Below are 27784 nucleotides of genomic sequence, written 5' to 3'. Positions count from 1 at the left end.
CTGGCCATAATGCACGCACTTGCCAGGAGGTTGCGGAAGCCTCAGATTCAGCTGTTTCTGATGTAATTATTGTCAGTTCCTAGTGTTGTTGTTTTGTAATTGAGGATATTGTTGGTAGTGTAGTGGAGAGTGTTCAACTCGCTTATATGTTCGGCTCGCTTATAATGCACGTTAGCTATTGTAAACTAGAAGATTGTGAACTAGAGCAGTTGATAGCATTCTAAGTCTTAAAGCCTAAACCCGGGTAGGTATATCTCTTATAGATATAACTGAATCGATAGAGCTTCGTCCTTCTTGCCGGATTTCCGATTCGGTATTGGCGGCCCTCCTGCAGGTTGTGTTCTGATATAGAACAGCCATTTCAAGTTCATCTCATAGCGGAGCTAAACTATACTATATTATGCTAACTAACAGGTATCTATACCTATAAGCTATATGTCAAGATTATTGGCTAGTTTATAGAGCCTTATTGCAGGAAACGAATGTGTACCTTTGTCTGACTATAAAAGGGTTACTTGAACTTTGCTGGTTAATTTCCTGGGGCCTCCGCGTCCAGTTATATCGCTTGTATATGACATGCGCGATATGCTTACGGCTATTGATAAAGTCTTGGAGAGCAGGAAGTGTGGACGGAACCAAACTTTCTATGGTATGCTTGCAATCTACGAGTCAGGATTCATAAGCTAAAGCATATTCTGTATACTATATCGCTGTCAGGGTGGCTTGATGTGATCTTGCTTTTCCTATCGACTATCACGACGGACGAGTGACCTCCTAGGTTATGGAGGTAGACAGAGCCTTGTAAGTTCATAAATTATAGACAGTCTGGAGTCATTCCTATACAATGCTAATCGGGCACTCCTTGTCCCGCTTGGCGGCTACTTCAACCGACAAAAGAAAGGTAACATAACCGACAGTGGAAAGTGTCGAGGTGAGGCTGGGAGCAGGGCAACGTTAAAGAGCTGCATAGAGGGTGTAACACGTCACTCCACCCGTACGAGTCCTCACCGGTTTGAGCAAGCCGGCGAAGTTTGGGCAACCATCAGCTCAGTGAGTCACTGCTGGCGCATACACCTAGCGCTGACTGGACCGGAAGCATGCTTCCATGTCAAGCCCTCCGTATAGCCTTGCCTAGCAAGGCGGCAAAGAAAGGCAACTGAAAGACACTGCATGCTACATGTCTTGCCTAGCCAGACCCTTTTCCACTTGAATTACAGGCAACAGACAGAGGCAGTATTATACCATTCTAGGAGAGAAAAGCCATTCGGTCTGATCCGATAGCTAAGTGGGAAGTGGGAACCTTCCGGAGCGAAGACCAGCTGATGAAACCCGGCCTCCGTCGCCGGCGCCGTTTGAAGTCGTTACGGAGACGGCGACGATCCGGGAACGGGAACGGGATCGCGTCCGGCAAAACATCGGGCGAGCGACCAGTCGGGTCTGCTGAGTCAGCAATTGTAGCCGTGCATATCCCAAGATTTTGCTTGCCCCTTAATAAGAACCGGAACAAAGTCGCGACGCTCACTTTCACCGCTTCATCACCCCATCTCAACATCACAAACACTCCTTAAGGACAGGCAATTCGCCCAACTTGCCGCTCACTCGATCTCAGCTTCTTTTCACTTACCAGTACTGCTTGCAGGCGAACTCGAAATTCGAAGCGTTTCGGGTCCAAGCATTTACCAACAAATTAAACCCACGATGTGGCCCTTCGACACGTCAAAAAGCGCGTCCCCCGCGCGCACGCACCCCTACTACCCGCTGGGCGTCGAGATCGCGGGCTATGTCGCGAACCACTTCAGCGTGACGGCCATCCTGGCCATCTTCAGCACGGCCTGCGCGGCCGTCTTCGGCCTCACCCACCTCGCGATCCCGCGCGTTCGCAGGCGGGCGGGGTTGCCGAGCCTGCCGACGGGGGAGGGCCTGACGGTGTTCTGGTTCGTCCTCTGCGGCTGCATCCATCTGGTGTTGGAGGGCTACTACGCGGCCAACTTCCGCGATTTGGCGGCGCACTCGACCGTGCTGGGCCAGTTGTGGAAGGAGTACGCGCTGTCGGACTCGCGGTATCTGACGAATGACTCGTTTGTGGTCTGTATGGAGACTGTGACGGCGGTGAGTACCACTATGTACTGTGTTTGAATTCATGGCAGATTTGGCTGATCCAGTTAAATTACTAGGTCTTCTGGGGTCCGCTATCCCTCGTCGTGGCGTACATGATCGCGACGGAGCACCCCCTGCGCCATCCGCTGCAGATCATTGTGTCGCTGGGCCAGCTGTACGGCGACGTGCTCTACTACGGCACCAGCACCTTCGACCACGTCGTGTTTGGCATGGCATACTCGAGGCCGGAGCCGTATTACTTTTACGGCTACTATGTGTTCTTGAACGCCTTCTGGATCGTCATCCCGGCTTGTATGGCACCCCATTCTCGATCAACTCCGACCAAAGGTTGTACGTGCTAACGAAACAAAACCTCGCAGATCTCATTGTCAGCAGCGTCAAGGCGACCAGCAGAGCTGCGAAGGTGGTGAAGAAGCTGGAAAGGCAGCTGGCTAGTGCGAGCGTCAGCGTCACACGTGATGAGACATCTGATGACGTCGCTGAGAGAACGCCCACCGCGGTATACGCATCCCAGTCGAGCTCGAGCTGGAAAGGCCAGGGCGTGCGGAACTCGATGAGGTCCAGGCATCACTGATCAACCTTTTCAGCCAAGTTGGCACATGCCTCAAAGTCAGGGGCCCGAGACATGAACCACATGGGACGCAAGGATAGCGGCTATTGGTGGTAGATTCCTGTCGGCAGAGGGCGAGGATATTAGCCAGAGCGAGGAGGGCGGTCAGGGAAGGGAAAGGGAAGTGCCAGTTCTAACCCTGGTATTGACTCCCCACGATGGAATGACGGCGGCTGCGTCAGGTTTAAATATGTAGTTGATTATGATCTAAACGACTGAGACGAGGTTGAGGGAGGTTAGGAGTTAATAGGATTGGCGGAATGCTACGAAGTAAGTTCAACACATATGCATGCCTCAATGTTGCTCATCGCCTTTAGACTTCTCCAAGCAAAACCATTGCGTCTTTTTGAATCTATCCTGCCTGATCTACCTCCCAGCTCTCTCTTTCAACCGTAGCAGGACTACGTATCGTATGTAGTACTCGATATATCACCGTCATTATCAAAGCACCAGAGCAATCACCCGTTACGAAAATCAACGCAATCGGATTGACGACGAAGACCAAGACCAGCTAAGCACAACGCCAATATCCCCCCCCCTCTATCGCGTACTCCCCCTTACCAAACCAAAGCAAAGCAACGACAGCTAACCAGCGCTGTAAATGGGCCGCTCTGCGACCCTATTCCACCCTGCCCCTTCCCATTTGGGCCAGCCCCCAAATCTCACCCTCACTCCTTTTTACCGCCTCGTTCCTGTCGCACGGACCGCAGAGCCTCGTCCCGTGAGATACCGTAGTAGTGCACCAGCACCCGTCAACGGTACAGTGGGCGCACAGGGGACGAGCCCTCTCGGTCTCATCCTTCATGGGGGCGGAGTTGAAGCCAGCCATTTCGATCTATGTAGGCGTCTGGGTCCCAAGTGTGTAGAATCTTGTGACTGGTAGATGAAGTCAAGGTTAGCATCGTGATTGCTGTGTTCGGCAAGAGAATAGTAGAAGAAGCTTAGAAGGTGATCACCAGGACCCGTTGACACGACACCGATATCCCTTCCGCTTCTCACCCTCAAAAAAAAAAAAAAAAAAAAAAAAAAAAAAAAAAAAAAAAAAAAAAAAAAAAAAAAAGAAGGCTATTGTGTACCACTCCCCAAGCAAGACCGAACGCAACGACAGCTAGCCAGAGCGTGTTAGATGGGCAGCCCTGCGGCCTTAATAAATCCACCCTGCCCCCTTCTCCCCTGTCCTCATTGACAACCGGCCTCCCCTCTCTCATCACCCTTAGTCATTATAGTAGCCGCAGTAGTTCTTCTCGCAAAACTCGCAGTACCTTTTCCCTTTGGGTGCGTAGTAGTTCTTGCAATTGCACCCCTCGACGTCTATGTGGGCGCACTGTGCAAGGGACATGTTTTGCTCTGGGGTGGACCCTGGACTCCTGGGCTCGGGTGTGTGTAGGGAGTTAAACTGGTAGAGAAGTCACTGACTACGTGGTTAGCCATCATCAATCTGTGCTCAACAAGGGGAAAGGAGGGGAGTGGGGGGCACATTCCACGGATTACGTCGGGCTTGGGGGAGGCGCAGCAGGAGTGGGATCGGGCGAAGGTGCCGAGTCTGCGGAGCCGAGACCGCCTGCCATGACCGGAGGTATAGTACCTTACTGTGATGTGGCTGGGGAAGGCGAGGATGCTGAAGTTGTGAATGCGTTTGAAGGTCTTTTTTTGAGTGCTCGAGCTGTTGCTTCTTGTTCTGCGAACGTTGCTGGAAATTTTGGATCTGAGGAGGAGGCCGCGGATAAGGATCAGGAAGGGGGCATTTATACTTGTTAATGACACAAGTCCCAGCTTCCAACAGAGGCCAGGCGGACATGATGCAGAAGAAGCCATGTTCAACATCGCCAGCGTGGCTTGCTATGTGAAGGATACGGAGTCGTGTAACCGTAATTTCTTTGATATGTAGCCGACTATATGAAGCGAAGATGGCATCCCGACTAGCTGGCCAAGGAGCTCACAGCTCACCGCAAACTCGCCATGACAAAGCGAAGGATACGAATGACTTCGTTTGTGAGCATGGTCAGCACTTACCAGTACTGGAAGTCCATGTGCCTGCGGATCTCAGAATGGCACCAAGGATCATCAAAATGAATGAACCTACCACTACCGAATCATGGAGTCACGCTCGGGGACAACGAAGCATTGAGGTTGAGCCTTCTCGATGCTGGTCATCCAATGTGATTAGCACCGAGGAACACCTCGAGTGGAAAACATGCCTTGTGTAGCCACCCACCATGACCTCACCGCATCCACGCCCACCTACCTTCCTATGGGCAACGAGTGACACTTGTTATGCGGGGTGGCCTTATGATGACTGAACACTTCAGTACCAGATGTTACTCCGCAAACCTAAATGTTAGATTTGGGTAAGAGCGGTAAAATCAACTTTATGCGCAGGCAACGAATCCCGGCAGGTCCGGCACCACCGCGGCCTCGGGCGCCCGCGGGGTGCCGAAGGATTCAACTTCAAGTTCAAGCAGACCATCTTCTACTTCCACTCCCGTCACTTATCTTTTCCCTCATCATGGTTCTAATAGCACTGGCAAAACAATGGCTGCTGCCTCAACATCGTGGTCTCTTCTGAGCACCTCGGCCAACGCTCTGCAGGTAACTGCAGATGATGGCAGCTCTCCGCGTCGGCGGGCCAAGTCAAACTCCCTCTCCCGCCGACGATTCTCACTGTCTAGCGGGCTTGCGCAAAGCAGCCGACCGGTCAAGCAGGGCAAGGTTCCAAGCCGACATACGAAAAGATCAGGGCGATCGCTCCGTTTCCTTTTCCGGCGAACATGGGCCCTGCCTTTGGCTCTCATCCTCGGCTTCCTCTCGCTCTACGCCATCAACCCGACCGAATCGAACCCCGTTTACCATTTCCTCTTCCTTTCTTACAAGCTGGACCACCAAGATGACCAGTACGGCAAAGGGCCCTGGGACCTGGCCTTCGTCAGCTTCTACACCATCGTGCTCTCCTTCACCCGCGAGTTCATCATGCACGAGGTCCTGCGACCGCTGGCCCATCCAGGCGGCATCCGCTCACGGGCCAAGCAGCAGCGGTTCATGGAGCAGATGTACACGGCGTGCTACATCGCCTTTGTCGGTCCGCTGGGGCTGTACACGATGAAGCGGACGCCGGGGCTGTGGTATTTCGAGACGCGGGCCATGTACGAGGCGTATCCGCACCGGACGCACCAGGCAGTCTTCAAGTTTTACTACCTGTTCCAGGCCGCGTTTTGGGTCCAGCAAGCGGTCGTCATGCTGCTCGGCCTGGAACGGCGCCGCAAGGACTTCCGCGAGCTGGTGGCGCACCACATCATCACCATCGCGCTGATTGGGTTGAGCTACCGGTTTCATTTCACGTATGTCGGCATTGCGGTGTATATAACGCACGATATCAGTGATCTCTTCCTGGCTGTATGTCCCACCCCCCTTTGCACCCGCCCCATCCACGGCATTCACTAACCATAACATATACGACAAACAGGTCTCGAAATCGCTAAACTACCTCACCTCCCCTCTCCAAGCCCCCGCCTTCGCGCTCTGCATCATCATGTGGGTCTACCTGCGGCACTACCTGAACCTGCACATCCTGGCCTCCGTCGCGACCGAGTTTCGCACCGTGGGGCCCTTCGAGCTCGAATGGGCGACCGAGCAGTACAAGTGTGGCATCTCTCAGGCCGTGACGTTCGCGCTTCTGGCCGCGCTGCAGGTCCTGAACCTGTTCTGGCTGTACTGCCTGTTCCGCAGTGCGTACCGCTTTGTGGTGCTGGGTGTTGCGAAGGATGATCGGTCCGAGGCGGAGGAGGAGGAAGAAGAAGTCGGGGAGACAAAAAGGGCTACGGCCTTGTTGGAGGAGGCGCCGGCGATCCGTCTTGTTGTGACGGAGTCCGAGTTAGTTACTTAGACTCCCTGGTGTTGTATGGAGACAGGTATAGTCAGCGGCCATCTCCTTGGATGGGCAAGGTTGACAGGACATTATCAGCATTTTGACTATCGGATTATGGCGCCATGTGGCCGTATAACGAGAGAACAGTGTTGTTGTTCGGCGGGTTATATATACATACATGATAAGTGTAATCTGTAATGGATTTGGGCACAATTCAGCTTCTTATCAGCACTGAGTACTAGCATATAGTTCAACTTCACGGGAAAGAACAACATCAGTCCACCGAAATGCAGAAGGAGTGTAACTCGACGCCATAGCAAGACATCGATATCCCGCTGGCCGGTGATTTAAAGACTGTGTAGAGTGCCCGGTGTGTCCCAAGCTAGCATAGTCTATATAACCCTTTACCTAACCGCCATTGAAGCTCCTAAACTCGGCTCAGAGAGCAAGGGGCATTGCAAGGGGCACTCGGGGGGAGGCCGGAACGCGTACAGCAGCGAACCGAGTCCTTGTCCCAGGTTTCACTTTGAACATGTGTATTTAGGGACGTCGAATGTAGCCTTCGTAAAACCAGGTACGCAGAAGGTTGTGAGAAGCAACAACACTTGTGATCATGCAATGCCAACTCCGATGACGAGAAGAGGCCAGGAGGCGGACAAAGTCACGATGATCTCGAAGTTACGAGTCAGAGATACAAGGCAGGCTCGGTTGTCTCTTGTCCAGGTATAAGCTAATAGTCCTACAACAGTACAAAGCCTGGCGATGTGAAAACCCAGCCGAGAAATCAACATTAACCAACTCCATTTGTGTCCATTTGCGCCATGCTATGCCCACCCAGGTTGATTCATACAGATGGTTCACTAAAAGCGCCGCCTTTTGACGGGAGTTCCACGGCTCTCTTCTTCCCGATTTCTCTTTTGCGATATCTTCAAAACATATCTTGTCTTGCTCATTGTTGGGCCCGTTGTCTCGGGGATACCTGACGTTCCGGGTATGGATGACGATGAGGACTTGACCTGCTCGCGGATTTGGAGTCTCCGCTCTTCAACTCTGAGGGCCCACAGTAGGGTGAGTAGGACCTCCTTCGACGGGAGCGCCGCTCCGTTGAGCCATCCAATCGGCCCGCGACGGGACAACTGCTGCTGCGGCTCCCCAAGTGCTGCCGCCGCCGAAGCGCCGTCTCCACAAACCCGGTCGACCGCGTATCCCTCAGAGGACACCAACCGCAATGCCTCCATCGTCGCATCCATCAAGGGACGCGCCAGAGTGGGGCTGCAGGTAAGGATCTTCCGAAGGGTTCGGAGTCTCAGAGTGGAGGAGGGACGAGTCTGCGACGGAGCGGCTGTGGAGCTGCTGCGGTTGCTTGTCGTTGCTGGGCGCGAGATTGAGCTCGCTGTCGGCGATGAAGTCGTTGAAGTCGAATTCGTAGGTTGAGGATGGGAGCGGGAACGATGTGGCGTCGTCACCAGCCAGATGATCGTATTCATAATCGGTTGAGTTGGGTGAAGAGAGAAGCCCGCTTTCAAGGACATAGCGATCTGCATCAAGGGCCTCTGGCATAGCGAAACCATCGCCGAGGTCGAAGCCAGTAGGAACTGGAGCGGGAGGAGCAGCGACAGTGCTGGGTGCAGCTGTTGTCGAGACATCGCCATCCACCCCGAGCGTGGTGCTTCCGCCGATCGACACTGCAGGTCTTGGCACAACATCGCTGCAGGATGTTGTGTCGCATCGGGGGAAGCATTGGCCGCGGGGGTGGACGGTACGTCTTGAGCAACAGGAGCTGGAACTGTCGCGGGTTGGTTCTGCTCTTCCGCTGCCTCGGGAATGGGGCTCAGGGCAGGAGAGAGAGACGCGGGGTTAACGGTTTTGTTGGTCGCGGATGGGAGCGACTGCAGGAGCTGTTCCAACGGGCTGGAGCCACCGACTGGTGCGCCATGCCCGTCTTGCGAGCCAAAGAGCTGCTGCGAGAACGTGACAGGGTTTTGGCGGAGGGCACCGAATGATGGCGAAGTGCTGGATACGCCACCTGAGCCCTGCCGGAACTTTTGAACCTCCTCCAGTAGCGCGAGGTTGATCTGCTGTGCCTGGAGAAGTGCCGCCTCGAGCTCCTTGTTTCTCCGTTCCAGGCCCTCAACCTCCAAGCGCTTGCGCTCGCGTGATGACTGAGCTGCGCGGCGATTGCGGAGAACACGCTCAACACGCCGTTGTTCTTTCTCATCTTCGGTCTTGGCGCGTTTCCTGATTATAGTTAGAAGGCGGGTGCGATACAATATCAGTTGCAGTGTGCGTCATACCTTGGAGGGAGATTTGTCTTTGGCTCTGGAAGTACCTGGCCCCATGATTTCCTCTTCTTCACCGGCTTCTTCTCGGGTTCCGGTGTAGGAGTGGTAGAAGCCGAGGGCTGCCTCAGGGTCGTTTGTGTGAGCGCTGTCAGTCCAGCGAGCATGGCCAGGTTGGGTTCAACCGCATTCTCCTCAATTGACGACTTGGGCGTCAACATATCGAGGGGGTTAACCGTGGCGCCTGGCGCGGGGCTGGTGCTGAAGAGTGAGGGATACATCTCGTCGGGCGTTGAGAGCAGAGACTCAGTGGGCGAATCCTCGAACTTGATGGCTGGCGACGCTGTGCTGGTGGCCCATGAATCCATTTCGGGCTTTGTACTCGCACTAACGTAGGAGGGACTTTCTGGCGTTCCTTGACAGATTGTGTAGACCTGATCAAGAAGGTTGGCGAGAGTTGCAGAACAGATTGACTGCAGTAATGAGGCGCCTTCCCAGTTCCTCAATACTAATATGTCAGGGAATAATTGCTAGGAAGAGCGCATTGCGTATGACAGATCCATCAATGACTCGCGAGACCAGACTAGACCCGCAGTTGCAGCTGGTTGGCTGTGTTGACGAAAAGGACAGACTGGCTTCTTGCGCTCAGATGGCGGGCAACCAGGCTGCTTTATCCTTTTGGCCACGTATGCGAAAGGGGGTGGGTGCCTGAGGCAACACGCTGCAAGACTCGGACCCACGGTCATTTGATTGGCCCAGATTGTCCTCCGAAGGCTGCGACATCCGAGTTCCAAAGGGGGAAAGCACAAAGACGGAGACCGGAACGGGGCAATCTCCATAAGCGGCAGACTTAGGGATGGAGGGATGGCAAGTAAACGCACCTTCACAGTTCCCGTCAAGTCGTAACGTTGAGCGTCGAGTGCGTTACGGAGGGTGTTCTGAGCCATTCGCTTACGTACTAGTAGTACCTTTACTCCGTAAATACCTGTATTCTCCTTAGTTCTCACGTCCTCGAACGATACCCCGAAGGCCGGCGGCGGCTTACGCAGGCAATTGAACGGCCAAGACGCTGCGCCCCTCTGGTGACTGTGGCCACCACTCCTCGGCGGTTGGTGTGGCACCTACAGCACCAGTTGTCCAACGAATATTGGTCGTTCAAACTCGAGTCCATTGACGATACGATTTCGTGTCCGGTTTATACTAATCTTAGCGATACCTCTCTCCACTGCACTACAATAGGTACACGTGTAGCCTCCGCTCCACGCACACTCCCTACCAGGAACGAGATTTGAGGGTGCGCCATTCATCGGAGGCTCACCGCGTTGGCTGACCTGCAGAAGCGACGGTGCGATGGTGACACCCGACATAACCGAGACATGTGTGCTCCGTTACAGGATTCAAGACGGAGATGGCCAGCCGGATTTGTTCATTGTCCGCACGTCAGGGAGTAATTGATTTATTTAGTATTCACAATATCTCCCTTCTGTGCCGGTCGAGCGTCTACCATGGCATGTTTGATTGACCAATTCTTGGACTTACCAGTGGCAAACCTCCGTCTTTTCAGAACGGTGCCCAGGTAATATAAGGCGGACCATAGAAGACTGCCAGGCGAAAAGGCCATGAAACAGTGCAATCAGGCTGAATTTCCCCGGACCCGAGTAACTTCGTAGGCTTGCGGAGCATTAAACCGAGATCTGTGGCTCGCGCTATAACCGGTGACACTGTCACTCCGACGGAGGTCTTTTAGAAAGGGCGGATTCCATCAGACAGCCTCTCGGCTGGAGGGGGGGAACGGCTTCGGATTGGCTCATGATCCGTTTGTCTCGCTGACAGCCAGCTTGGGCCAACGTGTTGTACAGTACCAACGTGTTCTGCTTGCATGCATCTCGTAGGGTGCTATGTTAGTAGTTAACTTGGTTATTGTACAGGCAGTCAGCTTATTCAGAGTGTATGATCCCAGGTCTGTAGTGCACTGTAGGAAGAAAACAGGACTACTTTACGAACAAAGACTGTTCCATCTGGGGGGATGACCTAGATTGGACTTTCCAGATGGAGCAGACCCGAGGGATGCTTTTATTGATATGAAAGGGAGGCTTGAGTGCGCGTCGACTCCATCTTGGGTCCATTCCGCGGGGCGATCGGTGGTGAAACATGTCTTTGACGACGCCGCATCTTGGCAGGCACGTGCGCGGCTCACTGCAGCTCCTCGACAGCCCTTGACTCCTCACCTGCAGTCTTTTGTCTTCCCCATCAATGAGCGACCAATTTCTCTTCTCCTTTCTACTGACCTTGTCTCCCGCCCAACATCACCGCGTCATGACATCCATCCGACTCATACGCAGCGCTTCAACGATCGATCACCGTTCTCGACCCATCCCATGACTCGAGGATCGAGGGCCTCTCGAGCATCCCAATCGCTATGTGGGGTGGCTCTGTGGGCCAAGCAGAACTTCGGTCGTGTTCTCCGATCGCCTCCCCACACTGCGCGCAAGTGCGTTACATCCCAGATCGCCTCTAACAGCCGGCCCGGTATCCCTGACTCCCATTTCCCCGTGCGAGACGAATGCCCAACTTCTGTCCGCAGTCATAGCCAAGTGGTACAGTGGAGGGTCACATCCGGGATATGGAGAATGACTGGAGCGACGAGAATCCTCCGCAGCCGTTGTGGGTTAGTTTGTGTGGATGAGGTGCCAGAAGTCTGGGACGGTGTCAAGCGGCACGGAATCTAAAGTGTGGGCGGAGGAAGCGGCTGAAAAATGCCGGGAACAAACTCCATTCAGCACTAGAGATATATTCCATGCTGCTGTGCAGATTTCTGGTCGTGACGGCACCCCCCCTCTTTGAGTCTGATAGAAGCACAACAAGTGGCGGTGTGGGAAGAAGTCAGTCGACCAAACGCTGGACATCCCACATCTGGAACAACTATCATCAGGTTTTGAATAACGCTGAAATACTTTTCTCCGGTACCGTCTATTCACTCGACCTTGGACCAGCCCAATGCCCTCCGTGTGTTAAGTCCCCAACGCCGCAGACACCGAACATGCTGGCCGCTCGAACACTACCCCCTGAGATAGCGCCGGCGGTTTGTGAGATATAGTATTTACCTTTACCCTTGCTCTTTCATTTTATGTCCCTTCAAAAGACAGCGTCCCATGCGGTGGGCGTACCCCATTGATGGTGGGCCGGCTTCACGAGACCCTCGATATCGCTCGTAACCCAGCCTCCGTAGTAGTCACCCGGCGGCGGGTGAGCCCTCTCATTGTCGACATAGCACTCCCATGGTCCAACATAGAAGGCGAGGTAGCCTTTGATGGCCTCGTACTCCTTGGGCGGCTCGTTATAAGACCAGATCCGGTTCTGAATGATCTCGGCAGCGGAGATGGGGCTCATGATGGCGTAGTACGTGGCGGCGCCATGGAATTCGGAGAAGGTCGACCGGGGCGTCGTCGAAAGGGGCAGCCGCACTCTGCTGGGAGGGATGAAGTACACTGCACAAGGGGAGCGCCGGAAGTCAGTGGGTTGTCGCACGCAACGGACGTAGCATTTTCGGGTCTAGCCAGGGATCCACGACCGGTGGATGGGATGGTGGATGGAGAGATGGAGAGATGGAGAAGATGGAGAACCCCAAAGAGGGTACGGACCTGGAGCGTGATGGGCTTCGAGCACCCAGTAACCCTCGCCGGGCGGACAGTCGGCTAATAGTTGGCCGTGCCACTTGATCTGGATGTGACGGTTGGTTCTCTCCACAAGTGGAGGACGAGGGAAGGTGGTGACGTTGTGTTTCCGCATTGTCGCCATGGTGCAGCTGCTTTCGAATGCCTCGGGATAGGAGATGACTTGGTGTATAGGACGAGAAAGAAAAAGACTTGCGGTCAATCGGTGAAGCGAAGATGGCCAGTGCAAAAAAAATGCTCTTCAATTCTCGAAAAATGCCCATCCATGCCCGGACAGCGGGACCAAGAATGTGTGGCTCGACCCTTTGACCCACAAATACCCACCTCAGACATGTGGCAACCGCAACGGTGAGTTCCCAGAAGCGGTAAAAGAATCCCTTGCGCACCAGCCACAAAACGTGCGTCATGCGGCAGGAAGTAGCCCCGCTCATCTCAACGTTACCCCTGCCCCGCTAACTATCAGCCGACGCAAGTTTGGCCAACGGGAGCCCGCATCGGCTGCCTGACCCAGACATGAACGGTCCGGTTGCCGCCTTGTGCGCCACTTCATTCATCAAGCGGCAATTCAAACCGCAACCTTGGACCTAACCAGCATCGCTCGAGTTGAAACCTACCATCACGCTTTTGATCGCATACCGACCGTCACCATGGCGAATCGACAACTTGCTCGGGACATGCAAACCGAGTTCCAGGCGCGAGTACGCATCATCCTCTTTAACCCAGCGGCTGGCTGTGCAAAAGCATCCATAGGCCGCGGAATCTAACACTCGGATAGTTCAACGCGAAGCAAGCCCGCCGCGAAGCCCAGAAGGCCGCAAAGCAAGACAATGAGTTGAAGAAACAAATCCAAAACGTAATTCAAAACCCTCTATCCCCCAAACCTATGTGCCGCTAGTAACTAAACTCTTCCTCTTCGCCCACGACAGCTCCTCAAAAAGGGCGAGACAGCACAAGCCGCACAGAAAGCCCGCATGCTCCTCGCCAAGCAGGCGATCGCAGCACAAATGGACCAAGCAGCCGACATGGCGGAGCTGTCCCTGGCCCAGATCCAAGCCAACAACGCGATGAACCGGATGACGGCAATGATGGCGCAGTCGTCCAAGACGATGCAGCGGGCGCAGCGCAGCGCCAACCCGGAGCGCACGCTGCTGACGCTGGAGCAGTTCCGGTCGCAGAACGAGGAATACGCCATGAGCAACGGCATCTACCAGGACGCCATGACGCAGAGCACGTCCGTGGTGGCACAGGTCAGCGACGACGCGGTGCACGAGCTGCTGGGCAAGTTGGCGGACGACGCCGGGCTCGAGCTGGGCCAGGAGCTGAGCCAGGCGACGACCAGCAAAGTCGACCCGGTCAAGGAGCCGGCCGAGCCGACGCCCGAGGTGGAGGATGCGCTGCAGCAGCGGTTGAGGGCCCTGAGGGCTTAAGAATCAAGGGGCGAGGGGAAGAGACACTAAAGAGAGAGTGCGGGTTAGATTTAGTGCGGCGGGTGTCATCGTTACCGGGACGGATGATAGAAGCAAAGAACAAACGCCAGCGGGATGATGGATGATGGCTATTACGAATAAAGGACGACTGCGCAGGGTGGTGCATCGTTCCTCACTATCCATGGGAAGAGGATGGGACTTTCTTAACAGGCGTTGCGGGCGCTAGGGTCTGATGAAGGTTTCTTAATGACTAGACGACACTGGAGGATTACCTATGCTGGATTCCTATGAGGGTGGGTGGGTGGACTTTTCGGGACAGAGGCAGATATATTCAGCATCACTTAGGACTCAATTTTCCACGAACAGCTTTTTCTTCTTTTTTATCTATCTCCCATGGCCACCTTTTATTCCTCGATCATGGAGGAACCCGTAAAGTCATGTCATGGTCATATGGTGTATCCGTCATAACAGCACCACAAGTATCTATCCCAACAATCAACTTCTGCCGTAAAAACTCCCGAAACCGAGTAAGGTAACTAGCTTACAGGTACTAGTACCGTACCCATGCCATGATGAGAAATCTCGACGTTTTTACATGTACAAGCTCGCCACGGCGGTAATATCCCGGCGAATCAACTCCTGCGCGGCGGCCATCTTCTGATACAGGCCCGGATCGCCGATGATGCGCGCGGCATTCTTCACCTCGCGGCACGTCTCGTCCAGCCTGGTGATGGTGCGCACAATGGTGCCCTCCAGCACGTCGGTCAGGTCGGTGATGTTCTTGAAGCTCATGCCGCGCGCCCACTCGTAAACGACCTCCATGAGGCCGAAGCGCGGCTTCGACACGAAGTCGTTGCTCTCGTCGCTCGTCTGGATGACCTGGTGCAGCGTCTGCACGCCGTTGACCTTCTCCGAGATGTCGACGATGGTCTTCATGCCGCGCTCGAGGTTGGCCGTCAGGCGCGGGACCGACTCGGTCTTCTCCTGGAACACAAAGGCCGACAGCAGCGCGGCGATCTCGGCGGGCTCGTAGTCGGCCAGCACGTTCTCTAGGATCAGCTCGGTCAGGACCAGCTCGTCGCTCGAGTGGATCTCGCAGGCGACCTTGCCCTTGAGCTGGATGCGGCTGGCGTCGTCGATGAAGGAGAGGTCCTTGAGCACCTGGATGCGCTGCTCGTAGTCGGGCAGCAGTTGGAGGTTCTGCTCCGAGAGCGTCTGCCGCAGTTGTTCGATGTGCGTCTTGATCAGCCACTGGTCGTGGCACATGGCGTAGTGCTTCAGAAAGGCGTTGCACTTGGCCGCCGGGGACTTGATCACCTTGATCTCGGCCTCGCGCCGCTTGTTGATGATGTCGTGGACCGCCAGATTTTTGATCCGGCCGAAGTCGGCTTCGTCCCAGTGGTCCAGGTTCCACGATCGGCAGATCTGGTGCAGTTTATCCTTCGCCTGCTGGTAACCGTCTCCGCCAAAGATATCCGGCAGGACACCCCGGGTGACGTACTTGGTGAGGCAAACGAGGTCGCTGATCGGCACGTGCAGTGTCTTGGTTGAGATGTGCTTCCTGGCCTGTGGTAGCGGCGTCAGGTGTTTCCTAAACGGCCCCACAAAGGGGAGGATATCCGTGTCGTTGCGGACCTCTCGGTTGGTCCTGATTTCGAGAACATGTAGTGTCGGGTTCGTAGCACTGCTCTTGACGCTGGCGCCCTCGGCGAGGAGAATGCCGGCCGTGCGGACGCCTTCCTTCATCCATACAACAAGTCGGCCCGGCGAGAACATCTTGCGACCCAGAGGGTTGACCAGCAACATGCGATACAATTCCTCCGTCAATTGCTTGAAGTCCTCTCCAGCCTGGTGGCACTCGTCCATGTGGACATCGCAGACCGGGCACGCGTCTCTCTTGACCTTGGCCAGATCCGCCTCCGAAAGCTTGACTGCCTTCTCATGCTCCGGCAAGAGCTGCTGAGTGGCGTGCTCGGAGAAACTACGCTTAATCATTTCCTCGATCTTGAGGGCCTCGACGCGGAGGAGGTTGAGGATCATGTTGTACGTCAGCCGGAACTGCGACCGGAGCTTGCTAGGCTCGCCGAGCATCATCTGCCGGAGATCGGACACGGGAGGGGCCTCGTCTCCTCCCGGCGGAACAATGATGACTGTACCGACCGTATCAAGACCACGTCGTCCGGCTCTGCCGGCCATCTGGGTGTACTCTCCGGGCAGAAGGTTCCGGAACTGGTGGCCGTCGTGTTTCCTGTACCCGGAAAACACCACAGTCCTGGTAGGAAGGTTCAACCCCATGGCGAAGGTCTCGGTGGCGAAGAGAACCTTCACCAAGGTCTGGGCGAACAGGATTTCCACAAGCTCCTTCACGATGGGCAGCAACCCGCCGTGATGAACGGCAATGCCGCGGGACAGCAGCTCCCTCAACCTAATAATCTGAGGCAGAACCCGGTCCTCTGGCTTCAGCCGCGCAATCGACTTCTCGATGATCATGTGGATGGCGCTCTTCTCGTTGGCGGTGCAGAAGTCCTGGTTGCTGAGGGCATCGGCGTTCTCCTCGCACCGCTTCTTAGAGAAGACGAAGATACAGGCCGGAAGGAGGTTCTGCTTCTTCAGGAACTGTACCAGATGCACCCAGAGGTTCTTGTCCTGAGCAGCCGACGTGAATCCGCCAGGCCTGCCTGTCCGGCCCATGTGGCCCGGAGCGTGGCTTGCGCGGGGCGGCCCGCCCCTTCCTCGTTGCTGGCCGCCGCCTCTACCGCCGCCACGCTGTTGATTGGCGCCTCTCTGTGCGCCGCCGCGGCCTCCTCCTCTTTGGTTGCCATTACCGCGAGATGGCCCTGCTGGTGGCCCTCCAATGGCCTTCGCCTTATCCCTGTTCTGGATCGCGGCGTTGGCATCCTTCCAGCCCTTTTCGATGAACTTCTTGTCCGAATCGACGATCTTGTAGATGTTCTTGTTGGCCCAGAGGTAGTACTCCAGGGGAACAGGACGCTTCGGCGTCGATATGACATAGATGTCCTTCTGCTTCGTCCGGCCAACCCAAGACGCGAATTCGTACGTGTTTGGAACGGTCGCAGAAAGCAGGATGAGAGAGACATGCTCGGGCAACATGATGATGACCTCTTCCCACACCACGCCGCGCTCGTAATCGTTCACGTAATGGACCTCGTCGAAAATCACGAACTCGACGTCCCGGATGAGGTCGGCGCCGCGGTAGAGCATACTCCGTAGAATCTCGGTCGTCATGATGAGGCAGCTAGCCTCCGGGTTGATCTGCACATCGCCCGTCAAGATGCCGACTTCATCGAAGGTCTGCCTGAAATCGCGGAACTTTTGGTTACTCAGCGCCTTGATCGGAGAGGTATAGATGGCCTTGGTCATGTGTCTGGCGGCGAGGGCGATGGCGTATTCTGCCACGACCGTTTTGCCCGCCGACGTATGGGCCGCGACGAACACCGAATCGCCGTTCTCCAGGTGGTAGATAGCCTCCTTCTGGAACGTGTCCAGCTCGAAGGGCCACTCCCTGGCCATATCGGGTACCAGTTCCCGGAAGTTGGGTATGTCCCGCTTGATGTCGACCATGTGAGCCCACTCGCGCCCAGCCCGCCTAGCGCTGGACGCGGCAAGTGTGCCGCGAGGCTCGAGCGCAGGGAACTCGACGGGAAGGATGACGTCAATGTCCTCCGCCTCCTCCTGTCCACCCCCATCCTCGGCTTCCTCGCCACTGGACGGCGTCCGCTGGCCCTCCTCGTCGCTCCCCTTAGGCGCGGCCTCCGGTTCCTGGCCCAGCACTTCCTCCACTTCCTTGGCCTGCCGCTCGCTCTCAGCATCGGCAATCTTCCTCCTCTTGCTGAAGTCAATCCCCCGGTTCAGGCCCGGGGCCACCTCGAGCAGCCCGCCCTCGCCCAGCTTGATGACCTTCTCCAGCTTCTTCCTGCTATCCACTTCGTCCGCAGCAGCAGCCTGCGTCGTCCGCAGCTGATCCTCAAAAGCGGCCGTCGACTCGATGCCGTCCAGGCCGCCGGGCGCGAAGGGGAAGAAGCCAGCGGCGCCGCGCACGAACTCAGCCCGGCTGGCGGGCTTGCGCAGCATCGAGGTGCTCGTCTTGGCGGTGGCGTGGGACGCCGGGACGGTGACGTTGCGGTAGCCGGTGACGCGGCCCTCGAGGCCGTGGCGGATGAAGCGCGTGACGGTGCGGGACTGGGTCGGGGCGATGCGGAAGAGGAGCGAGTAGTCGGCGGGCGCGTCCCAGCGCTGCTGGAGCTTGTCCAGCCATTGGGTGGAGAACGTGGTCGATGGGGAAAGGTATTTCTGCTCGAGCTCCACGCGCAGTTGGTCGAGGTCATCTTGCTGCTGCGGCTCTCTGGGTGCTGTGCTGTCTAGTATGTCATCGATGGCATCGAAGGAGGCGTCATCGCCTAGATGCAATCGTTGCATGGCCTCGCTGAGCTCTGATGCCATGATGGTCAGATGAAGGCCGGTCGGCCTGCGAAAGAAAACTGATGATCAACTATGGAGAGGAAAACTTTGCGCGGAGTGTAGTGGTGAAGATGGGAGCTCTGTCAAACAGACAAATCTGTGAGCTGCAGATAGCTTAAGCCTTTCGGTTACGTATAGCACCTGGTCCTGCGGGGCATTGGTTCGCGGGGCAGTCCAGCTACATAGTACGATTACGCGCAGATGGGAGTGTACTTAGTTTGGTAGGCTGCTTCTTATGGACCCGTCCTGCACGTTTAACAAGGCTGAACCACGAAAAGGCATCCAGTTTGTGCGACGTTTGTTTTGTGGACATAAAAGGCGTTGCATTAGGTTGTGAGGGGGTTATGCATAAGGCCGGATTGAGCCATAAAGCAAAGTTACTACAAAGTACTCTGTTCGCGCCGTTCAGGTTCCCATCTAATGAACCACTATCCTCCCTCTCCCCCTAGTCCAGCCTATCCTTGAGCGCATTATTGACCGGCGCAGGGGCCGCGGGGCCCTCCGGGGTGACATAGGCCTTGGTCATTCCACCATCGACAACAAAGTCCGTTCCGTTCACAAAACTGCTCTCGTCGCTCGCGAGGAACAGCACCGCCTGCGCCTGCTCGACCGCCTCTCCGAACCGCCCCGTCGGGAAGTGCACCTCGCGACGGTGCCGCTTTGCCTGGTCGTCACCGAGCCAGTCCTGCAGCAACGGCGTGTTGAGCGGCGCGGGACACAGGGCATTGAAGCGAAAACCTTCGCGGGCGTGGACGATGGCGAGCTCCCGGGTCAGGGCGAGCACGGCGCCCTTGCTGGCGGTGTAGGCGAGCTGCGGGGTGGCGGAGCCGACCAGGGCGACAACCGAGGCCGTGTTGATGATGCTGCCCTTCTTCTTGTCGTGGCGGCGCAGCGCGAGCACGGCGTGCTTGCACCCGTACCAGACCCCCTTGACGTTGATGTTCATGGTCAGGTCCCAGATGTTCTCGGGCGTGTTGACGGCGTCGTCGTCGCACGCGTGCATGATGCCGGCGTTGTTGAAGATGACGTCCAGGCCGCCCCAGTCGTCCAGGTGCTCGATGGCGCCTTTCACGTCGGCTTCTTTGGAGACATCGCAGACCTGGACATGGTTAGGTACTGATCAACGGGGCTGTAGAGAACACCAAGTTCCGGGTCGAAATGACTAACCCTCCACTCAATGCGGTTGCAGTTCGGGACCAGATGGCCGACCTTTCCGAAGGCTGTCATCAGCGCTTCATTAGAGACGTCTGTCATGAGCACATTGGCGCCCTCCTTGGCAAACAGAATGCTGGTCTCAAGACCGATGCCTCTAAGCAAGCAGTGTTAGGCCCGGCCTCCCTCTATCTCTTAGAAGTGACTTACCCGGCGGCACCGGTGATCAGGCAGTTCTTGCCAGCCAGACGGCCGGCCAGGATACCTGAAGACGCCATTGCGTGTACTCTGGCAATAGGGGTCTAGGTTTAGCGTCTAGGGTTGTAAGGTTGTGAGAATGTCGGTCCTAGGAGCTGGAATGTCGAGACAATGGCGATGGTGTTGAGGGGCACACAGTGGAGTAGGACCCTGAGACAGATAAGGCCGATAGCGGCGATAAGTAAACAATGGGCCGGCTGACAGCGGTTCAGCAGTGTCGTGTGATCAACCGTGGAAGGAATCACTGGACAGAATAGCACTAGGGCTTCAGACAGTGACAGTGTTTAACACAGACGAAGGTAATAAGGTATCTGGCGGCTTGTGTTCGAAAGGTATAATATATACAGAATTTCCTGTTTATTCGCGCATGTCACAACTTACACAAACTGCCCCTCGGTATTGCCATCCCCCATGCTCTTACTCCCCGAACTCCCACTCTGGATATGGCCCAGCACCGCATCAACATAATTCGCCCCGCTCCACTTCTGGTGCGTGAGCACGTCGACGCCCAGCTCCTTCTCCCGCTTCTGCACCAGCTCGACATACGCCGCCATACCATCATCCTTGAACCTCCTCGCCAGCTCGCTGCTGATGGTCGCCGTGCTGTGCAAGCCCGCCAGACTCACAAGCTGCAGCACAAACCCTTCCTTGGCGATATCCCAGATGAAGCTCCTCAGCGTCTCGGGCGTGCACCCGTGCGCCATCCAGTTGAAGGACGGCGACAGGTTGTACACGAGCGGCTTGCCCGGGTAGGCGGCGCGCACGGCGCGCCCGAGGTCCCGGCACACCTGCACGTTGGGGTCGCCCGTCTCGACCCAGAGCATGTCGGCGTAGGGCGCGAAGGCGAGCGCCCGCTTGGTGGCGGCCGCCATGCCCGCGCGGAAGTGGTAGAAGCCTTCGCGGGTGCGTGGCACGTCCCAGCTCCAGTAGACGGGTCTGCCCGGGGTGAGGGACTCGGCTAGCTTGCGCCGCGCCGAGATGCCCATGTCGCGGTCGGCCGCGACGGCGTCCTTGTATTTGGCGATCGTGTCCGCGCTGACGCCCTGGGCTTCGAAGTGTGCCGCCGCAGCCTCGTCGAAGGTCACCAGCTTGGTGCTCTTCACCCACTGCGCTTCAAACGCATCGATGTCGGCTCCCGAGGCACCCTTGGCTTCCATGGCCGCGAGGGTCTCGGCGAGAGGTTCAACAGCCGGGTCGGCCACGCCCAGGATGAATTCGTGGTCGCGTACGTCGATGGAAGACGACAGCAGCTTGCCGCTTTCCGAGTCGGTGCGCGCAATGACCAGGTTCTCCGTACCCATGACATCCCACTGGAAGCGCGCGGCCTTGAGGCGGTTGATGTGCTCCCCCGTCGGGACAATCACCTTGCCCGCCAGGTGGCCGCACTTCTTCCCGCCGTGCATCTGGTCCTCAAAGTGCACGGCCGCCGCGCCGTTCTCGGCGAACAGCTTGGCCAGCTTCATGACGGCCGTCAGCCCGCCGTGGCCCGTGTCGCCGTCGGCGATGATGGGGCGGAAATAGTCGACGTACGGCGTCCTGGCGCGCTCCTCGGCCGTCATCCTGGACCGCTGGAACCAGTGCTTGCGGTCGTGCATGCTCTGGGCCTTGAACATGCGCTGGACCTGGTTGGGCACCGTGTTGTACGGGTAGTCGCCAAAATCCGGCGACACCTCGTTCGTCGTCGTCAGCAGCGACGAGCATGCCCACCCGGAGATGTAGAGCACCTCTTGGTGCGGGGCCTGCTGCGTCATCTGGACGGGGTCGATGGCGCCCAGCGTGTGGATGGGCTGCCCGGCAGCTTCCCGCTCGCGGACGAGGTTCCAGAGCTTGCGCGCCATGGTCGAGCTTGGGTAGGACTGCTGTAGCGACCCGCGCTTGCTCACCACGTCGGCGGCCGTCCAGTCCCGCTTGATGCCGGTGAAGCGAGACGATGCCCACCACGCCTCCACATCCTTTACTTGTTGCTGGTGCAAGGCCTGCTCGACTGCGCCTGCCTTCTGTGCCTCAGGGAGGAGCTGGTATGATGTGCTCGGTGCGGTTGAGGGGATCGAGGCATCGACGGGCGGGAGAGCGGCCATCTTGCTGGAGAGCGAGAGCAGCCGGCGGGAGTTTCTGCCGACAGTGGCCCAGACGGCGGACAGCGGCCGTGCCGAGGCGGTCCCCCCCGCCCCGCGTGGAAGTGCTATACGGAGCATCGATCGGTCGTCCTAAGATACTGGGACACTAGAGTGCGTCCCAGGTTTGCTTCCTCATCACTCACATCAATTGAGTGTAATGCGTAGGTAACTGGGAATAGCCGGGCTTATCTGGGGAAGCCGCTCGCCCCGCTAAAGCCGAGGTGTGGGGACCGAAGCTAGCCAGGGTTACGCTCCGGGGTCGGCTCGGCGGATCGGCTCGGAGGTGAGTGTGAAACGATCAATTCTTACGGAGTACAGGAGTTGATTTCGCCTCTCAAAGATTGTATTGAGCCGTGGCATCGTAAGAGAAGCTGCCGCCGATGTGGTCAACATGCCAAGGTCAAAGCCAGACTCAATTCTCGATGTCTCTTTACTTGAGAATCCCGCTGTCAGCAAATTCATCATACATAGTACCATTCATCATACGTAGTACCATACATAGTTGCATCCGTATAGCCGTCGCTCATAAATGTAAATCGCAGCGTCACCATAGACCATCCAGCTCGGCCATGGCCTCTTCATCGTCATCGAAGCTCACGCTTGGCTGACCCGTCTCGGCCTGTGCTGACGAGCCAGTGTTGTGTGTTGGCGGGCCAGCCGCAGCTTCGGCCTCCGCCATGAGCGCATCAAGGTCATCTTCGTCATCGTCACCGACACCCTGCACGGTTTGTTGCTTTGACGCCCCATTCTCGGAAGTATTCCCGCCCACAACCGGCTGGCTCTGCCTAGTTGACCCAGCCTGTGCCTCCGCCTCCGCCTCCGCCATCAATGCATCCAGCTCGTCGTCATCGGGCTCCGCAGATGGCACCGACGCCGTGCCTCCCGCTCCGTTCCCAAATAAACTCCTGAAAGTCGCCGACCCAGGACCGGAAGCGGTCTGCTGTGTCCTACTTCCAGACTGTTGTGCCTCGGCCTCAGCCATCAGCGCGTCCAGGTCATCCTCATCCGGAACAGCGTCCCTCACCACCTGCCTGGGCGCCGCCATACTGCTGCCGGCATTCCGCCGCGGAGTCGCATTGTAGATATCATCATCCCCAAACAGGTCGTCGTCCGCCGCCGCCGCCACCGGCGTCTTGGCCCGCTCTCGCGCGGCCTGCGCGGCCTTCTCGACAACCGGCGCAGCTTTGTCGGGCTGCTGTTGTCGCGGCGCAGAAGGTCCCTGAAAGATGGCGTAGTCCACGTCCTCGTCGTCCTCGGCCGCAGCGGCCTTGGGCTTGCCCTCGTCTATCCACTGCAGCCGGGCGTTGCGCATCACCGTCTTGTGGCCCGTCTTCTCCACCATGGCGAGCGCGTCGAGGAAGGTGGCTTTGGGGAAGAGCTCGTCCAGCCACTCTTGGTAGAATGACAGGAGCCGGGCGGCGTCGGAGAACTGAGAGTGGGTTAGTGCTTGTGATGGGGACATGGGTGGCTGCAGTTGGAATTACCTCGTGTCCCTTGCCTTTGAACTTGAGCTTCGGTGCCATCTTTCGTAGTTTAGGTATGCCTTTATCCGAGAGCAGTCTGGGACATGGGAGTTAGCCATCCTGTCCGCATCGACGTCCCAAATGCAAGTTACTAACCGAGATTCATCCAGCTTCACTCTTGGCGCTCTGGGTTTCCTCTTCAGGTCGAGTTGTGTCTCGATACCCAGTACATCTTTCTTTTTCTCCTTCTCGTTGTTGCCAGTCTTCTTGGGCGGCTCTGGGCTGGGAGACCTGAACGGGTCATCGTCATCGTTGAAGTCAGCGAGGTAGTCGTTGACAAAGTTGGCATTATCTCGTATTCCTGGCGGCATTTTCACAAGTACGTCTTGTGTTGTACCAGCAAGTTCGATTGTTGTGGTTTACAAGTGCTGTGCTGAACGGCAAGTAACTACCAGTAGTAAACGCGTTCATATATTCGAGAGCGCGTCTCGTCGCGTCACATCGGCTAATCCCTGTAAGGGCATGCTGTGGCTGGACTATTCCCGGTTGTGGCGCTCACCGTGGCGGTGCTCTTCTCGCCTCAGGCACAACTTATAGGTCGAGCTCCACCCAGGAAGCTTCCAATCGACGAGAGACTCGGATCAAGTTGCTCAGCACATCGCGACCTCCTCGACGACGCCTTGTCGGCCGCCGCCAAGATGTCGAACACACAACCCACCCAGACCTACCAATGGCCCAGCAAGACCATCAAAACCGACTACCCAGTAAGTTCATGGCCCCATTTGGCTGGCGATTTGCGACATACAACTGACGCCGGAATCAGCTCATCGACAATGACCCGTACGTCCTCCGCGCCCGAATCTACCGCAGCAAATCTGATGAATCTGACCCAATTGGCCGTCGCAGACATTTCAAGCGTGTGATCCGGTACGCCCGGCCGTCCGACTATGTGCACGGCACCGTTGCCGCCGCCGCGGGTCCCGGCCTGCTCTACGCCATGGAGAAGTTCGCCCCGTCGCAGGTTGGCAAGGGCGGCTTTGCCCAGGCGATGAGACTTGCTGGCTTTATTGGCTTTGCAGGCGGCTTTCTCTACTTCTACCAGCGCTCCATCCGTACGTGAACCGGTTCCACCCTCTGCCAACCCCGCGCTTTATCTGGGAAAACCACACGATTCGTTATTGTGGTGTGAATGGAGGGGGCTTCTAGATCATTTGGAGCGCACGGTATTTGCATGGGGACCAGATGCGCTAACTGGGGACATAGTGCGCTTCTACGGCATGAGCGAGAACGCCCGCGAGGTGGAGATGGACATGCGCGAGATGGTCGACCGCGTCAAGGCCGGCCTGCCGCTCTACGGCGAGAGCCGGCTGACGCCCGCCATGCAAGGTGTCGCCGCGCGCCAGTCGCGGTACTCGGCGCTCTTCATCGGCGTCCTCCCCTGGTTCAACTTCGTCAACCACAACCAGCACGGCGTTGACACGGCCAAGTACTACCAGCAAGCCGAGAGGGAGCTGGAGGCTGAGCGCCTGGCCAAGGGGGGCTCGTCATGAGTTGGTGGAAGGGGAGGATGATGGAGGTGTGTTTGCTGGTAGGAAGCGTGGAGGATGCATGGAGTGGCACCAGGTCCCTTGTCAGGTCGGGCGCCGGGTGTACATACGACATTTAGACGAGGGCCTACGCGGTCCTGAGTCAAAAGACCTTTTCTTTGCGTCAACAGCTCATCTAAGATTTCGGCTGGTTTCATTTGCCCAAGTACTGGCATTCACTCAAGCGTGCCTAAGAAAGCCCTCCACAACTTTTCGCACGCTTGAAGCTTTCCTCTTCAGCTAACTTAAGCATGCTAGCCCTGAGATTACGTCCTCTAAACATTGAGAGATAAAATATATTTGCTAACGCATGCTATACAGACAATCTCAACCAGATGTAACCCCTCGCAACGGGTCTCACACAGCATCCTGACCTTCCCAATCCCATCGGGACCTACCTTCCCCCTATTATTCCTACCTACACAGAAGGGACGCACTGCGAGTAGTGCGGCGGGGAAACATCCTTGCAGGTATAGCCGGACTACAACAACAACCTCGTCAGTCAAGAAGCGTCTCGAGCACCACGTATATGAACGAAACAAGTACCACTTACCGCACACTGGGTGCAGCCCGAATAGCCGCTACCACCGCACTGGCCATACGCCTGCACGCTGCAAGCCCCCGCGCCGCTGCCGGTACCCTGGCCGGGCGTCGCGCCGCCACCGTTCGCCGCGCCGTTCCCAGACGACGGAGCCACCGCCGTCGGCGACGAGCCCACCTTGCAGGTATTCTCGCAGCCGGCGCACCCAGAGCCGGCCTTCTTGGTCGTGCCGCCCGAGTACACAGCCGGACCGGGCGCGACATAGTTGCTGACGGCGGCGTGGATGTTGATCTTGATGCCCGGGTCGTTGGCACTATACGCTCCGGGGAACCGCACCGTTGCGGGCGTGCTCGTCCCGCCGCTGCCACCTGAGACAGTGATCTGGTAGCAGCTCATGTAGAACTGTGCGCCGCCGGACTGGCCCGCCGTGTGCAGGGCCAGCGCCTCGGCGCGGAGCAGGTAGTCGCCGGGGGCCAGGTCGGCGGGGATCTTGACGTCCATCTTGCCGCAGCAGGCGTTGAGGTCGCGCGTGCCCCAGTGGTCGTCGTCGCCCACGGCGCCGCCGGCCTTCTTGGCCCACGAGTCCGAGAAGATCTTGAACCACCCCACCGACGCCCCGTCGGCCGTGCTCGCGTCGGGTACTTTGGAGAGGTATACCTGCACCGGACCCCAGTGGGCACCGCCGATGGCCTCGTTGTTGCATGACCGGTCGCCGGGCTGCTGGTGCATCTCGACCGTGACGGTGCCGCCCGCCCGCACGGGGCACTTGCCGCTTACGGGCCGGGTGCCGGCGTTGCAGGCGAAATCGCGGCTGCCGACGTTGGTGACCGGGGAGTTTGAGGATGGCAGGCGCACGCAGGAGGTACCGTGCTGTGGAGGTCAGTTGGTGTCATGTAGGGCCTTGCGGTCAAGGGGGGGAGACTTATATAATCTGTACCGTCCACCCAGAGCTGTTGGAAGGTGGCGTGGCCAGCTGCTTGCTGCGCAGCGAGGGCTGCCAACGCGGCGGTGAATGTTGACCTCATGGTGCCTCTGGGTTATGGTATCCTAGAATTCTACTGTTACCAGATCTCGTAGGATGTGTATAGAGAGACAATGAGGGGAAGCGGGAGTATGGCCATATGAGATGCCCTGAAAGACCAGTGGCTCCATGCCTGTTGCGCTAGCTATATACCTCCCCTCTTCGATCCATGCCCAACCCAGGCGCTAATCCTAGCCCGTGCCCGAGAGACAGCGTGTGACCTGTCAGCATCAATTACCGGCCGCAATGTTCTCTCTGACCAGAGAAATCGGACGTGGGGCCCCCTTCTCGGGCCGCCTTCAACCCCAGCGACCTGCCGAGATAGGCGTCTGGGGCCCCGGACCAAGATATATGAAGCACTATACCCCAGATTCTGCGCTCGTCCCGCGGCGCGGCAGGCATATGCGGCATGCGGTCATGCAGCGTGCCACTCTCGGGGGTCATTGGTGGTTCGCCGTGGCCGCAATATCGGACGCCAATTTACCCGGCACCGCGGGCATCCCATTCCGGCCGGAACTTCCTCAACGGGGGTGGGATAGAGTGGCTGGAGCATCCCTCCCGGTTTATGTTTGTATGGGGAACACCAGATGCCGAGCCACTATTCTGTTCTATTCTATGCTATCGATTGTTGTGCCTGCTTGGTCTTCTACGAGGTCGGGTTGAGGTGCCTTCCGTCTCAATGACGATTAACTAGTCCACATGACACGGCTACTAGCGAAAAGGGGCGCCAGTAACAAAGGAAGGCTTTGATCTCTTCTGGATCTTCCTCCTCCTTATCCCCGCCTCCTCTGACGCACCTTCTTCCCCGGGCGTCCATCTCTCCACCTCTGTCCCTGACCTCGGCGGTGCACTTGTGGTATAGAGTGGCGGCGGCGACGATGTTACAGAAGGATGGAAGGCGACAACTTGATGTGGACTTCCCTGCCGTTGGAGCGGATGGAAAACAAAGCAGCCGTTATCGACGTTGCTGTCGTAGTAGATACTAGTACGGACGCGGCCTCGTAGCGGCTTTTCCAGGATGCGGCCCGAAGTTGCTGTCGGAAGAGAAACACCATGTTCTTTCTGCAATAACCGGGCTGCGGATAGGACTGATGGGAATGGTAGCAATTAGCGAGCAGTTACCACACAGAGATGCAAGGCAAGACGGTATCTATGCAGCTTGGACATACGTCGTGTTAGTAGGTATCGCTGTGAGAA

At 57.0% G+C, this 27784-nt stretch overlaps 11 protein-coding genes across 11 annotated transcripts; 4 read left to right on the top strand and 7 right to left on the bottom strand.

The window, feature by feature from the left end:
- Positions 1–1698: 1698 nt before the first annotated feature.
- B0T15DRAFT_490177 (EBDP4, emopamil-binding protein) lies at positions 1699–2692 on the top strand (the record flags this gene model as incomplete). The annotated part of the gene is made up of 3 exons (XM_062866658.1): positions 1699–2109; positions 2175–2409; positions 2478–2692. 3 exons carry the CDS (start codon positions 1699–1701, stop codon positions 2690–2692), a joined length of 861 nt encoding a protein of 286 aa, XP_062727357.1.
- Positions 2693–5228: 2536 nt separating this feature from the next.
- On the top strand, positions 5229–6901 carry B0T15DRAFT_499528 (TLC domain-containing protein). The gene is made up of 2 exons (XM_062867340.1): positions 5229–6118; positions 6189–6901. The coding sequence occupies exons 1-2, from the start codon at positions 5261–5263 to the stop codon at positions 6606–6608; spliced, it is 1278 nt and encodes a 425-aa protein (XP_062727356.1). The 5' UTR covers positions 5229–5260; the 3' UTR covers positions 6609–6901.
- Positions 6902–7285: 384 nt separating this feature from the next.
- B0T15DRAFT_409562 (uncharacterized protein) lies at positions 7286–9549 on the bottom strand. The gene is made up of 2 exons (XM_062865352.1): positions 8885–9549; positions 7286–8828 (listed from the first exon to the last, which is right to left on the bottom strand). The coding sequence occupies exons 1-2, from the start codon at positions 9235–9237 to the stop codon at positions 7451–7453; spliced, it is 1731 nt and encodes a 576-aa protein (XP_062727355.1). The 5' UTR covers positions 9238–9549; the 3' UTR covers positions 7286–7450.
- A 2455-nt stretch (positions 9550–12004) lies between these two features.
- Positions 12005–12667, bottom strand: B0T15DRAFT_508122 (uncharacterized protein; the record flags this gene model as incomplete). Its single annotated transcript, XM_062867694.1, has 2 exons — positions 12005–12357; positions 12511–12667. 2 exons carry the CDS (start codon positions 12665–12667, stop codon positions 12005–12007), a joined length of 510 nt encoding a protein of 169 aa, XP_062727354.1.
- A 663-nt stretch (positions 12668–13330) lies between these two features.
- B0T15DRAFT_387671 (uncharacterized protein) lies at positions 13331–13970 on the top strand (the record flags this gene model as incomplete). The annotated part of the gene is made up of 2 exons (XM_062864399.1): positions 13331–13396; positions 13470–13970. Coding segments are annotated over 2 exons (567 nt in total), but the record flags the coding sequence as incomplete, so codon positions are not given.
- Positions 13971–14409: 439 nt separating this feature from the next.
- On the bottom strand, positions 14410–18529 carry B0T15DRAFT_79933 (NUC185 domain-containing protein). Its single transcript, XM_062871330.1, has one exon. It carries the CDS (start codon positions 18429–18431, stop codon positions 14562–14564), a length of 3870 nt encoding a protein of 1289 aa, XP_062727352.1. The 5' UTR covers positions 18432–18529; the 3' UTR covers positions 14410–14561.
- A 225-nt stretch (positions 18530–18754) lies between these two features.
- B0T15DRAFT_521883 (uncharacterized protein) lies at positions 18755–20154 on the bottom strand. The gene is made up of 3 exons (XM_062868587.1): positions 19812–20154; positions 19617–19758; positions 18755–19548 (listed from the first exon to the last, which is right to left on the bottom strand). The coding sequence occupies exons 1-3, from the start codon at positions 19877–19879 to the stop codon at positions 18895–18897; spliced, it is 864 nt and encodes a 287-aa protein (XP_062727351.1). The 5' UTR covers positions 19880–20154; the 3' UTR covers positions 18755–18894.
- On the bottom strand, positions 20155–22129 carry B0T15DRAFT_521880 (isocitrate lyase). Its single transcript, XM_062868586.1, has one exon. It carries the CDS (start codon positions 22052–22054, stop codon positions 20237–20239), a length of 1818 nt encoding a protein of 605 aa, XP_062727350.1. The 5' UTR covers positions 22055–22129; the 3' UTR covers positions 20155–20236.
- On the bottom strand, positions 22130–23884 carry B0T15DRAFT_571914 (replication fork protection component Swi3-domain-containing protein). Its single transcript, XM_062870874.1, has 3 exons — positions 23596–23884; positions 23461–23536; positions 22130–23405 (listed from the first exon to the last, which is right to left on the bottom strand). Exons 1-3 carry the CDS (start codon positions 23808–23810, stop codon positions 22521–22523), a joined length of 1176 nt encoding a protein of 391 aa, XP_062727349.1. The 5' UTR covers positions 23811–23884; the 3' UTR covers positions 22130–22520.
- A 190-nt stretch (positions 23885–24074) lies between these two features.
- B0T15DRAFT_521876 (NADH-ubiquinone oxidoreductase complex I, 21 kDa subunit-domain-containing protein) lies at positions 24075–25313 on the top strand. Its single transcript, XM_062868585.1, has 4 exons — positions 24075–24203; positions 24263–24279; positions 24346–24551; positions 24703–25313. Exons 1-4 carry the CDS (start codon positions 24138–24140, stop codon positions 24987–24989), a joined length of 576 nt encoding a protein of 191 aa, XP_062727348.1. The 5' UTR covers positions 24075–24137; the 3' UTR covers positions 24990–25313.
- On the bottom strand, positions 25314–26939 carry B0T15DRAFT_521873 (glycosyl hydrolase family 61-domain-containing protein). Its single transcript, XM_062868584.1, has 3 exons — positions 26493–26939; positions 25579–26433; positions 25314–25506 (listed from the first exon to the last, which is right to left on the bottom strand). The coding sequence occupies exons 1-3, from the start codon at positions 26589–26591 to the stop codon at positions 25444–25446; spliced, it is 1017 nt and encodes a 338-aa protein (XP_062727347.1). The 5' UTR covers positions 26592–26939; the 3' UTR covers positions 25314–25443.
- Positions 26940–27784: the final 845 nt, after the last annotated feature.

The sequence above is a fragment of the Chaetomium strumarium genome (genome assembly GCF_033439665.1).
Source record: "Chaetomium strumarium strain CBS 333.67 chromosome Unknown B0T15scaffold_1, whole genome shotgun sequence".
NCBI classification, from domain to species: Eukaryota; Fungi; Ascomycota; class Sordariomycetes; order Sordariales; family Chaetomiaceae; genus Chaetomium; species Chaetomium strumarium.
This window is presented reverse-complemented; position numbering and strand designations above follow the sequence as displayed.

Bases quoted from the DNA above. Each gene is read 5' to 3' on its own strand.
- B0T15DRAFT_521880 (XM_062868586.1), bottom strand. From the start codon at position 22,054: ATGCTCCGTATAGCACTTCCACGCGGGGCGGGGGGGACCGCCTCGGCA.
- B0T15DRAFT_521873 (XM_062868584.1), bottom strand. From the start codon at position 26,591: ATGAGGTCAACATTCACCGCCGCGTTGGCAGCCCTCGCTGCGCAGCAA. The intron at 26,434-26,492 runs ATAAGTCTCCCC...CCTCCACAGCAC, and splicing joins GGGTGGACGGTACAGATTAT to GGTACCTCCTGCGTGCGCCT. The intron at 25,507-25,578 runs GTAAGTGGTACT...TTGTTGTTGTAG, and splicing joins CGGGCTGCACCCAGTGTGCG to TCCGGCTATACCTGCAAGGA.
- B0T15DRAFT_499528 (XM_062867340.1), top strand. From the start codon at position 5,261: ATGGCTGCTGCCTCAACATCGTGGTCTCTTCTGAGCACCTCGGCCAAC. The intron at 6,119-6,188 runs GTATGTCCCACC...TACGACAAACAG, and splicing joins TCAGTGATCTCTTCCTGGCT to GTCTCGAAATCGCTAAACTA.
- B0T15DRAFT_79933 (XM_062871330.1), bottom strand. From the start codon at position 18,431: ATGGCATCAGAGCTCAGCGAGGCCATGCAACGATTGCATCTAGGCGAT.
- B0T15DRAFT_521876 (XM_062868585.1), top strand. From the start codon at position 24,138: ATGTCGAACACACAACCCACCCAGACCTACCAATGGCCCAGCAAGACC. The intron at 24,552-24,702 runs GTACGTGAACCG...CTGGGGACATAG, and splicing joins CTTCTACCAGCGCTCCATCC to TGCGCTTCTACGGCATGAGC.
- B0T15DRAFT_409562 (XM_062865352.1), bottom strand. From the start codon at position 9,237: ATGGATTCATGGGCCACCAGCACAGCGTCGCCAGCCATCAAGTTCGAG. The intron at 8,829-8,884 runs GTATGACGCACA...AACTATAATCAG, and splicing joins AAGACAAATCTCCCTCCAAG to GAAACGCGCCAAGACCGAAG.
- B0T15DRAFT_571914 (XM_062870874.1), bottom strand. From the start codon at position 23,810: ATGCCGCCAGGAATACGAGATAATGCCAACTTTGTCAACGACTACCTC. The intron at 23,537-23,595 runs GTTAGTAACTTG...CCCATGTCCCAG, and splicing joins GTGAAGCTGGATGAATCTCG to ACTGCTCTCGGATAAAGGCA. The intron at 23,406-23,460 runs GTAATTCCAACT...ACCCACTCTCAG, and splicing joins TCAAAGGCAAGGGACACGAG to TTCTCCGACGCCGCCCGGCT.
- B0T15DRAFT_521883 (XM_062868587.1), bottom strand. From the start codon at position 19,879: ATGGCGTCTTCAGGTATCCTGGCCGGCCGTCTGGCTGGCAAGAACTGC. The intron at 19,759-19,811 runs GTAAGTCACTTC...CTGCTTGCTTAG, and splicing joins CTGATCACCGGTGCCGCCGG to AGGCATCGGTCTTGAGACCA. The intron at 19,549-19,616 runs GTTAGTCATTTC...AACCATGTCCAG, and splicing joins GCAACCGCATTGAGTGGAGG to GTCTGCGATGTCTCCAAAGA.